General features: G+C 47.4%; 1 protein-coding gene across 1 annotated transcript; it reads right to left on the bottom strand.

Annotated features, from left to right (window-relative positions):
* Window positions 1-1,620: 1,620 nt before the first annotated feature.
* Window positions 1,621-12,183, bottom strand: LOC147118611 (uncharacterized). Its single transcript, XM_085984496.1, has 3 exons — window positions 12,138-12,183; window positions 10,139-10,414; window positions 1,621-3,223 (listed from the first exon to the last, which is right to left on the bottom strand). The coding sequence occupies exons 2-3, from the start codon at window positions 10,378-10,380 to the stop codon at window positions 1,960-1,962; spliced, it is 1,506 nt and encodes a 501-aa protein (XP_085840622.1). The 5' UTR covers window positions 10,381-10,414; window positions 12,138-12,183; the 3' UTR covers window positions 1,621-1,959.
* Window positions 12,184-12,533: the final 350 nt, after the last annotated feature.

Here is a 12,533-nt window from a genome sequence, read left to right as displayed (position 1 = left end):
CTGCAGTGTGTGCAGTGGACGAATGCATTCCCTTTCAAGTCAAAAGCGATGCGTCAGACTTTGCCTTAGCTGCGACCCTCAATCAGGCTGGGAGACCTGTGGCCTTCTTCTCCCGAACCCTTCAGGGACCTGAAATCAGGCACTCTTCTGTCGAGAAGGAGGCACAGGCTATAGTGGAGGCAGTGCGGCACTGGAGACACTACCTAGGCGGCAAACGTTTCACCCTGCTCACCGACCAGCGGTCGGTGGCTTTCATGTTTAATAACAAAGGGGGAAAATCAAGAATGACAAAATACTCAGGTGGAGGATCGAACTATCCACGTTCGACTATGATATTATGTACAGGCCGGGAGCCCTTAATGAACCCCCAGACACCCTATCGCGGGGAATGTGTGCCAGCATTCATACGGACAAATTACAGGGTCTCCACAATGACATCTGTCACCCAGGGGTCACCCGACTATACCACTTTATAAAGTCCCGCAATCTGCCCCACTCCATCGAGGTGGTCATGGGAAATGACCAGAGCCTGCCGCATCTGTGCGGAATGCAAGCCTCGTTTCTACAGGCCTGACCGTGCACACTTTATCAAAGCCACACGGCCATTCGAGCGCCTAAGTCTGGACTTCAAGGGACCCCTTCCCTCTGCCGACCATAACGTATACTTCCTCAATATCATTGATGAATATTCCCGCTTCCCCTTCGCCATTCCCTGCCCAGACATGACCAGTACCACGGTCATCAAGTGTCTCTGTAATCTATTCTGCATGTTTGGCATGCCGAACTACATACACAGCGATAGGGGGACGTCATTCATGAGTGACGAGCTGCGCCAGTTCTTGCTCTCTAAGGGGATAGCCACTAGCAGAACCACTAGCTACAACCCCCGGGGTAATGGACAAGTGGAAAGGGAGAATGCTACTGTTTGGAAGGCTGTCACGTTAGCCTTAAAGTCAAAAGGCCTTCCGACCTCCCGCTGGCAGGAAGTCCTCCCAGACGTGGTCCACTCCACAAGGTCTCTGTTATGTACTGCCACTAACGCTACCCCTCACGAAAAGATGTTAATTTTCCCCCGGAAATCCACCTCGGGCATATCTCTACCCGCGTGGCTGATGTCTCCGGGGACAGTACTATTGCGGAAGCACGTGAGAGGCCATAAAACGGACCCCCTTGTGGAAAAGGTACAGCTCCTCCATGCAAACCCTCAGTATGCCTATATCGAATACTCTTGACGGGCGAGAGGACACTGTTTCCATAAAAGACCTCGCTCCCTCGGGGAGCGGAGAGAACGATGGGAGACTACCCGATGAAGACCTACACTACAAAGAGACAGGACGCCCAGAGGTATCAATACCCAACTTTAACCTGGAGGACACTGCAGATAACCTGGAAGACACTGCGGAGGCCCGGACAGCGGAGGAACCAGAATCCACTCCCCTAGAGGCACCCCAACCGGCTTTGCGCCGATCACTGAGAACTGCAAAACCTCCTGACAGACTCACTTATACCAACTTTTAAGAAACATCACCCCGATGGACTAAATCTATAGAAGGGGTGAATGTAATGAAATCTGTTTGTCTTGATCCTGTATTCGTTTTGCACTCATGTATATTACCCTCCCCCACTGTGTATAGTTTCACTTCCTCTTTCCCGACTAACCTGGGAGGTTCCAGGTCTTGGCTCTTGGCTCCACCCCTGACTTCTCTTACATAAAGATCCCAGGATCTGTATGACTCATTCCTGTGAACCAGTCGGCGTGTTGAGATGTTAGCTCTGATCTTAGTGATTAAAAGCCAACTTGTTTAAGTCTATAACTTCTAGTTTTGTGGTTATTGAAGGCCCATCACCCTATAACTGGGCTGGAGTTTAACATCAGCAGAAACAAACTGTCATAATGAACATGGTTCAGTCCTGGATGTGATTAACAGCAGCACTAACAGCAGAATCCAACCCCTGCAGTCACTTGTGAACTCGTAGGTGTCTCAGAAGGTTGGATGACTGAGTGAATCCCTTCCCACACACAGAGCAGGTGAACGGTCTCTCAGCAGTGTGAATTCGCTGGTGTGTCAGCAGGTGAGATGAACGAGTGAATCCCTTCCCACACATGGAGCAGGAGAACAGCCTCTCCCCAGAGTGAACTTGCTGATGTTTCAACAGGTCGGATGACTGAATGAATCCCTTCCCACACACGGAGCAGGTGAACGGCCTCTCCCCAGTGTGAACATGCTGGTGTTTCAGTAGGTGGGATGAACAAGTGAATCCCTTCCCACACATGGAGCATGTGAACGGCCTCTCCCCAGTGTGAACATGCTGGTGTCTCAGAAGGTCGGATGACTGAGTGAATCCCTTCCCACACACAGAGCAGGTGAACGGCCTCTCCCCAGTGTGAACTCGCTGGTGTCTCAGCAGATCCTTATTTCTATTAAATCTCTTCTCACAGTCAGAACATTTAAAAGGTCTATCCCCAGTGTGAACTCGCTGGTGTGTCAGCAGGTGGGATGTACGACTGAATCCCTTCCCACACACGGAGCAGGTGAAGAGCCTCTCCCCAGAGTGAACTTGCTGGTGTTTCAACAGGTCGGATGACTGAATGAATCCCTTCCCACACACGGAGCAGGTGAACGGCCTCTCCCCAGAGTGAACTCGCTGGTGTCTCAGTAGATCCTTTTTTCTTTTAAATCTCTTCTCACAGTCAGAACATTTAAAAGGTCTCTTATCAGTGTGAACAAGCTGGTGTGTCAGCAGGTGGGATGAGCGAGTGAATCGCTTCCCACAGACGGAGCAGGTGAACGGCCTCTCCCCAGTGTGAGTGCGCTGGTGTACAGTGAGGTCAGATGATCGCCTGAACCCAGTCCCGCAGTGAGAGCACTTGAATGGTCTCTCGTCAGTGTGAACACATTGATGGCACATCAATTTCCCGGAACTTTTATAGCACTTCCCACAGTCCGGGCATTTAAAAGGTCTCTCATCAGTGCGAACTTGCCAGTGTTGCAGCAGATTGGATGAATTAGTGAATCCCTTCCCACACAGGGAGCAGGTAAACGGTCTCTCCCCAGTGTGAACTCGCTGGTGTGTCAGCAGGTGGGATGACCATGTGAATCCTTTCCCGCAAACGGAGCAGGTGAACGGCCTCTCCCTGGTGTGTATGCGCTTGTGTCTCAACAGGCCGGATGATTGGCTGAAGCCTTGTCCATACACAGAACACGTGTACGGTTTCTCCCCGCTGTGAACGGTGCTTTTTGCTTCCATGATCAAAGGGTAATGATATTCAGATCCTGATGAATCGAGTGACTCTGTCAGATCTTGAAGTGATGTTTGGTTTGAGTTCCCCGTCTGCAAATCCTATTCTTCTAATACTCTGTAAAATGAGTTTAAAACAGGAAAAACGGAGCGTGAGAGAGAACCCACAAAAACACAAAGGCAGGTTGTGAAATTGAGCTCAATGAATCTGGTCATTTGTGAGGCTGGCAGTAGAAAAACGTCAGCATGAAAGGTGCCAAATAAAAGCAGAGACACTCAATGCTTTCAAGGGGAGACTGGATAGGCACATGGGGGAAATAAACTTACAGGGTTACGGGGATAGAGCGGGGGAATGGGACTGATTGGATTGCTCGACAGAGAGCCGGCACGGACTCGATGGGCTGAAAGGCCTCCTGTGCCGTTATGACTCCAAGAGATTGTCACAAAAACCCAACTGGTTCACTAAATGTCCTTCAGTAGCCTCTATGGGAGAGAGAGAGGTGGGCGGGGGTGAAGGTTAGGGCTTTTATACATCTGCAACCCGACCAGAACTTTGACAGAACCTCCCAAACCCACGACCTCTACCACCTTGAAGGACAAGGTGTATGGGAACAGCATCACCTCCAAGTTCCCCTCCAAGTCACACACCATCCTTGGACATATATCGTCATTCCTTCATCGTCGCTGGGTGAAAATCCTGGAATTCCTTACCTGGCAGCACTGTGGGAGCACCTTCACCACATGGACTGCAGCGGTTCATGAAGGACGTCCAGCTTCACCTTCTCACCGGGCAACTGGGGATTGACAATGTCTTAAGACGCCCACACCCCACGAATGAATTCAAAAAATCTGTAGATGTAAAATAGATTAAAAGCCTCTACAGAAATACTTGTTCCTAAAACAATACTCTTTTACATTGTAGGGACAGTGTCTGTTTAACAACCTAATCTCCCCCAGAATCCACCTCCCTTGACAGTCTCACATTGGAAATTGTTGGGTCCTCCTGGGCTCAGAAGTACTGGGGGTTAAACCCAGCAGCTTCTCCTCCATCTCCACTCCAGCTCAAACTGAAGCAACAAAAAGACCTACACAGGCGGCCAGGGACCGACTTCCGCATCCAGCGCCCGCCCTGATACAAGCCGGCTCTGGATTGGCGGCTCTGCTGTGCCGATCCAGTTGTGGTTTCTCCTGTCCGGTCACTCCCGCGCATGCTCAGCTCACACTGCCATGTGATTGACGGGAGCTCCGGACCAATAGGAAGAGGGGGCGGGGCGGGAGGACCGAACGGGCGGCGGGTCCTCCAACCAATCAGAGTGTGGGAAGGGCGGGGTTTGACTTTTAACACTGAACAATAGAAGGTGAGCTGAGCATGCGCAGGTGGCAGTGACCAGGAGAGACAATCATTGACTCATTGATTTTATTCTCACTCTGCACACAGCGGGTGTGGAACTGAACCCAACCAGAGGAGAGGGAGGGGGAAAACTGGGAGTGGAGGAAAGAAATGTTGGAGATGGTGCGATGGGTTTGGATTTCAGCACAGGGAGGAGGGAGAGTGTGTGGGACGGGGATTTACAGCTTTGGGGGAACAAGAGAGGAAAGAATGTTTGATAGAAACTAGAACTGTCTGTTCTGAATTTCTATCCTGCACTTACAGTGATGACTTTTGTAAACTCCTTTTACAGGGTATTAGAAGGGGAGGATTTGCTGACGGGAAACTCAAACCAAACATCACATCAAGATCTGACAGAGTCACTCAATTCATCAGGACCTGAATATCATCGGCCTTTGAATGTGGAAGGAGAAATGTTTGTCTGTTCTGTCTGTGGGAAAAGATTTCAAACATCAGTGTGACTGGAAAAGCACCGAGACACACACACCCGAGTGAGAGTGTTCCAGTGCACTGACTGTGGAAAGAGCTTCAACCAGTTACACAGCCTGAAAAAACATTGCACCATTCACAGTGGGGAGAAACCGTACAAGTGTTCTGTGTGTGGACGAAGCTTCAACCGATCGTCCAACCTGGAGAGACACAAGGACACCCGCACCATGGAGAAACCATGGAAATGTTGGGACTGTGGGAAGGGATTCAATTACCCTTCTGAGCTGGAAACTCATCGACGCAGTCACACTGGAGAGAGGCCGTTCACCTGCCCCGTGTGTGGGAAGGGATTCACTCAGTCATCCAGCCTCTATGCACACCAGCGAGTTCACACTGAAGAGAGACCGTTCACCTGCATTGAATGTGGGAAGGGATTTAATGCTTCATCAAACCTCCTGACACACAGCGAGTTCACACTGAGGAGCGATATTTTAAATGTTCTGACTGTGAGAAGAGCTTTAAAAGCACAAAGGATCTGTTAACACACCAGCGAGTTCACACTGGGGAGAGGCAGTTCACCTGCTCCGTGTGTGGGAAGGGATTCACTCAGTCATCCCACCTTTGGACACATCAACTTGTTCACTCTGATAACAGACCTTTTAAGTGTTCTAACTGTGAGAAGAGCTTTAAAAGTAAAAGGGATTACTGACACACCGACGCACTCACACTGGGGAGAGGCCATTCACCTGCTCCTTGTGTGGGAAGGGATTCACTTGTTCATTTCACCTTCTGACACACCAGCAAGTTCACACTGATAAGAGACCTTTTAAATGTTCTGTGAGAAGAGCTTTAAAAGTAAAAGGGATTACTGACACACCGACGCACTCACACCGGGGAGAGGCCGTTCACCTGCTCTGTGTGTGGGAAAGGATTCACCCGTTCATCCCACCTGCTGAGACACCGGGGAGTTCACACTGGGGAGAGACTGTTCATCTGCTCTGTGTGGGGTAAGGGATTCACTCAGTCATCCCACCTCACTGATCACCAACTTGTTCACACTGATGACAGACCTTTTAAATGGTCTGACTGTGAGAAGAGATTTAAAAGCAGAAAGGATCTGCTCACACACCAGCGAGTTCACACTGGGGAGAGGCCATTCACCTGCTCTGAGTGTGGGAAGAGATTCACTCAGTCAAACAACCTGCCGAGACACCAGCGAGTTCACAAATGACTGCAGGGGTTGGACTCTGCTGTTACTGTTGTTGCTGATGTTAATAACCCCTATAACTGGGCTGGAGTTTAATATGCTGGATATATGTCAAAAAAAATCTGCTTTGATTTAAACACATTGTTGTAGATTATTGTCTTTCCCACCTGAGTGTTTAGTATCACCTGGCTGGAGCTCAGAAAGGACAATCTGAGGGAGGATCGTACATCGGGAACAGAACGTCAGCCTGGATACAGTCCTTCAGGGCCACACTGAGAGGGGCAAACGGCACTTTGGTCTTTCTCGTCTCTCTTCACTGACAGCAAAGTCACCGTGCGGGTAATCTTGAGGCCTGTAAGAAATGTGTCCCAGCCACTCTCTTCCATGGTTCCGAACTCCTAGGCACGGAACAGAAGGCTCCTTTACAACTGTGTTTAGAGTCAGGAAGAACAACGGTGAATGCTGGAAACGTGCTGTCAAATCAGAGATTGGTGTCAAACTGCGATCTGTTCCTGACTGAACGTGAAACAGCAGGTTTAAGTTTCCAGTCTAAAAATGACTGGTAATCATTGGACATGTTTGTGTGACAGTCCTGAGTCTACCATTTTAAGGCAGGTATTAACTCATTTGAAATAAACCCATTTAAAATAAATTGGTTAAAGTCTGCATTAAAATAACAGACGGAGTTCACAGGAGCCTGTTAACTACTGGTACAATTATACAACAGACATTTGATCTCCAGATAAAGAAGGACCTGCAGCGTGTTTCCAGGAATTCCCTGTTTTATTGATGTGTGTGTTAGACACCAGGATAACTAAAAATACACGACCTGGAACATTCGACAGTTACTCTGGGATCACTCCCGCTATGGAACTCCACCACTGACCCTGCTGAAGGTTGTAGGCTCAGGGAGTGGGGCCTCCAGGAGTGAACGGTAAGGAAGCTGGGTTTTGTTATCCTGACAAATATATGGCGAGGAACCAGAGGACTCCTTACTAAGGAACTGTCTGGGGTTTTACCGGCCAGCGTAGGTCTCGGGTTGAATGATCCCTGACTCCCCGAACTGTCTTACATTGAACCCAGTTTGTAACAAGATGAATTCAGTTTACAGGAGAATAGGGGCAAATATACCCAGAATTTGAGGGAGTCAAAAGCAGCCATTAGAGAAGCCAAGAGATCTTTGGGAATGAAGATGGTGCACAATTGTGGTAATAATAGCAAAAGCTTTTCCAGCTACGTCAGGAGTCAGAAGACATAGTTACACAGAGTTACATACAATTACAGAGTCTACAGCACAGGAACAGGCCATTCGGCCCAACTGGTCAATGCCGGTGTTTCTGCTCCACACGAGCCTCCTCCCACCACTCTTCATCTAACCCTATTAGCATATCCTTCTATTCCTTTCTCCCTCATGTGCTTATCTACCTTCCCCATGAATGTATCTGTGCTTTTCGCCTCAACTACTCCTTGTGGTAGCACGTTCCACATTCTGACCTCTCTTTGGGTAAAGAAGTTTCCCCTGAATTCCCCATTGGATTTATTAGAGACTGTGTTATATTTATGACCTGTAGTTTTGGACTCCCCCACAAGTGGAAACATTTTCTCCAGGTCCACCCGATATAACCTTTTCATCATCTTAAAGACCTCGATCAGGTCACCCATCGGCCTTCTCTTTATTCTAGAGAAAAGAGCCCCAGCCTGTTCAGCCTTTCCTGATAAATATATCCTCTCAGTTCTAGGATCATCCTTGCAAAGCCTTTTTCTACCTTCTCCAGTGCCTCTATGTCCTTTTTATAATATGGAGACCAGAACTGTGCACTGTACTCCAAGTGTGGTCTAACCAAGGTTCGATACAAGTTTAAAATCAATTCTCTGCTTTTTAATTCTATCCCTCTAGAAATGATCCCCAGTCCATTGTTTGCTCCTGTTATGGCCTCATTAACCTGCATCGCTACTTTTAGTGATTTGTGTATCTGGACCCCGAGATCCCTTTGCTCCTCTGTCGCATTTGGACTCTTATTTTCAAAATAGTGTGTGGCCTCCTTATTCTTCCTACCAAAACACACCACCCCACACGGATCTATATTGAAATTCATTTGCCAATTACACTCCCATTCTGCAAGTTTGTTAATGTCTTCTTGAATTTTGTCGCAGTCTTCCTCAGTATTAACTTTACCTCACAATTTGTTGTCATCGATGAAGTTTGAAATTGTACTTCTGATTCCCGAGTCCAAATCATTTCTGTAAATGGTGAACAACAGTGATCCCAGCACCGATCCCTGTGGAACACCACTTCCCACCTTTTGGCAGTCTTGAGTAGCTACTCCCAACCCCTACTCTCTGTTTCCTGTTTTGTGACCAGCTTGCTATCCATAAACAGTTTGTAAGATCGACAAGATGACCAAGGTCAGGCCATGTAGAGCGAAGGGCCAGGCAGCAGAATGGATGGAAAGATCGCTACAAAACAGAAATCAGAGGGTTGGAGTTCAGGGAAGTTTGTAGCGACCTTTGTGTGTGTGTCACAAATACATTTTGTTCTATTTTGAATAGAAATACAAAAGCTCTACTGGGCATGTTAAACTACTAGTTATTTAATCAGGGCTGCAGCTGCTGAAAGGTTGACTGTACTGAGGTTTGTGGCCAGAGCTGGCAGACGTGTTGTTCTGAAGTCTGATGTCTCACACCTGAAGAGTTTGTTTATGTCGTGTTGTACTGACCTTTTTCTGTTGTCTGGTGTCAGAAATAGAAATCAAAGGGAGATGGTGCCTCACTCTGTTAATCAACTCTTTGACACATTTCCTTTCTTAATTTACAAAGATCACAACTCCAGTAGTGAACAATGGATTGCCAGTCTGCCAATTTTTAGTGAGGCTTGAAAGGATTCGCTGTGAAGCTACACCTGGCCATCTGTCTGTGTGTCACTGTGTTTGGATTGTGTTAGACAACAGTCCTAATATCTCGCCTACATCATTACAATTTTTGAAATGTTAGATTGTACTTGGAAGAAGTTGAGTTTGAATCTGACAATTCTGAAATTGGGAGCTGTTAATGATTTCTGTTTTTCACATAACTATATAGTGATGTGATCATTCAAAGCAAATTAAAAGATGCTGCTATTTACTGAACACAACTGAATAATTGTACAAGGATGTTATCACAGTCTTCCTCAGTATTAACTACATCCCCCAATTTAGTGTCATCTGCAAATTTTGAAATTGTACTTCTGATTCCCAAGTCCAAGTCATTCATGTAAATGGTGAACAACAGTGGTCCCAGAACCGATCCCCATGGAACACCACTTCCCACCTTCCACCCATCTGAGTAAATATCTTTAACTCATCTCGTCACTATAACTGGACTTGTCTCCATTCCCGTGCCAAGGGGATTGCTGTACCAGGCGGGAGGGCAAACATTTGGGGACTCTCGATTCTCCACCAATTCCCATTCCCCTTCTTTCTGGTGGATAATGGAGGTGCCACTGTGTGTAATGTGCAAGTCAGTAAGAATTGTGTGCGAGGATTAATCAGCACTTTCTAATTGGAGATGTTAATCAGTGGAACCTTTCAGGCACTGAATTGTAGATTTTATACTAAAGATTAATATACGATTGAAGTAAAAGTTCATCATTTTATTGTAAAATAATTCAGGGACTCTCATCAGAAATTAAGGGGAAAGATCAGACAGCGGTTCTTAAATAAACACTGCAGCCCTGACAAGTCAATCAGCTATATATCCAGAATATTAAACACCAGCCAAGTTATAGGGGTTATTAACATCAGCAGAAACAAACTCCGACTGTCAGAATGAACATGGTTCAGTCCTGGATGTGATTAACAGCAGCAATAACAGCAGAATCCAACCCCTGCACTCACTTGTGAACTCGCTGGTGTCTCAGCATGTGGGAGGACCAAGTGAATCCCTTCTCACACACTGAGCAGGTGAACGGCCTCTCCCCAGTGTGAACTCGCTGGTGTGTCAGCAGGTTGGATGACTGAGTGAATCCCTTCCCACACACGGAGCAGGTGAATGGCATCTCCCCAGTGTGAACTCGCTGGTGTGTCAGCAGGTGAGATGACCGAATGAATCCTTTCCCACACACGGAGCAGGCTAACATTTCTCCTTCCACATTCAAAGGCCGATGATATTCCCTGTAAAAGCAGTTTACAAAAGACATCACTATAAGTTGAGGATAAAAATGCAGAACAGATAATTCCAGTTTCTATGGAACATTCTTTCCTCTCTTATTACATAGAATTACATAGATTGTACAGCACAGAAACAGGCCATTCGGCCCAACTGGTCCATGCGGTGTTTATGCTCCACACAAGCCTCCTCCCATCTCTCTTCATCTCACCCTATCAGCATCTCCTTCTATTCCTTTCTCCCATGTGTTTATCCAGCTTCCCCTTAAATACATCCCTGCTCTTCGCCTCAACTACTCCCTGTGGCAGCAAGTTCCACATTCTCAGCACTCTCTGGGTGAAGGAGTTTAATCTAAATAGGACTTTCCTGGGCAGCCAATCAGCACTGCTGCCTCTTCTGTGCATTTTCTGGCGAGGCGAAACAGTTGATATTTTCTGATCAAAAAGAGCTGAGCTCGGCAGCATTAGTCCTGTTTTGTCTCCTTTGGAGACCAGGTGTACGAGCAGAGCGAGCGCAGCCTTCACAGCAACCGCAATAGAATTGTTACAGTTGTGAAGGAACTTTGTGTCAGTGCACTGGACCACAAACAAAGTATGTGTGTTGATTATTGTCTGACTGCGCTACTGTAAACTGCCTTGAGATGTTTTAAAGGCGCTATATAAATGTAAATTGTTGTTGGTGTATAGAGTTCTCTGTTGAAATTTAGTGAAATGATCAATAACCAAGGCAGATCATTTCTTTGTTTGGTTCTGTTAGTTTTCATAGAATCATGGAAACGTACAGCACCAAGGAGGCCATTCGGCCCATCGTGCCTGTGCTGGCTCTTAGAATGAGCACTCGAGCTTAGTCCCACATCCCTGCTTGTTGTCCGTAACCCTGTAAGATCCTCATCCTCAAGTACCCGTCCAACTCCCTTTTAAAATCATTGATGGAATCAGCTCATGACCATTTCAGGTAGAGCGTTCCAGATCCCGACAACTCTCTGAGTTTTATTCAATTGTTACCACAGTTGTCTTCTGTGAAGGTTTAATAATAAATGCATTTTGCTGTGAAAGCAATTAAAACATTCCTAGTATATAAATAGACAGATGCATCAAAATATTAAAATTGTGGGAGGGAGGGATGGAATTCTTGTTTCCCAACCCAATGCGCAGAAGATGAAGTCCCAGAGCTGCCTCTGGCTCGGTTCCACCTGCCCTATTCTGACAAGTGAAGGTGTCGGTCAGTGCCCTGTGATTGCCCTGTGGGCAGAAAATGGCAAATCTAGAAATATGACCAAAATAACACATTTTAACCCCAAAGCTGTAAATCCCCGTCCCACACACTCTCCCTCCTCCCTGTGCTGAAATTCAAACCCATCGCATCATCTCCAACATTTCTTTCCTCCATTCCCAGTTTTCCCCCTCCCTCTGCTCTGGTTGGGTTCAGTTCGCCACCCGCTGTGTGCAGAGTGAGAATAAAATCAGTGAGTCAATGATTGTCTCTCCTGGGCACTGGGACCCTGAAGCCCCGCCCACTCTTTGTTTCTGGCCAAGGTGGCCGCGCATGCGCCGTGATCCCGCCCTGTCCAAGATGGCGGCCAGTGACCCCCGCTGACCCGGGCGGCCGGGCCTGTCACCGCGGGGCAAACACGGGGCCTGTGGGCTCTAATTCGGGGCCTGAGGTCTACACCGGGTGTTCCTGAAGCTTTCCAGCCCAGCCGCAGCTTCAATTCCTCCCCGAGCTCACAATCTCCTACCACCTCCTGGAACCGTGTCTTCCTCATCTGCCCAAAGCCTCCTCTGGCACTGCGCATGCTCAGAGCACAGCCCCGTCTTGCGCCTGCGCACTGAGCTCCTGTAGTCATTGATAGGGCACAGTCTGCCGCGCGGGGGATTCTGGGTAAACACCCCACTATGGAAAGGCCCAATTGTAAATATTTGTTTACCATAAACTGCACGAATAAATTGGAGGTATATTGTCGCAATTTGAAGATGACGCCAAATTGGGTGATAAAAAGCTAATAATTTTGACTGCGCAGAAATACAGGAATACATAAACAGGCTTGCAGACTGTGCAGATAAATGGGAAATAAAATTCAATATAGTGAAATGTGAGGTGGTTCATTTTGGTGGGAGGAATAAG

The sequence above is a fragment of the Somniosus microcephalus genome, chromosome 4, assembly GCF_052327205.1.
Source record: "Somniosus microcephalus isolate GS21.2 chromosome 4, FLI_Smic_1.0, whole genome shotgun sequence".
In the NCBI taxonomy this organism is placed as follows: Eukaryota; Metazoa; Chordata; class Chondrichthyes; order Squaliformes; family Somniosidae; genus Somniosus; species Somniosus microcephalus.
The sequence above is the reverse complement of the archived record's forward strand: the minus strand, read 5'-3'. Positions and strand labels throughout refer to the sequence as shown.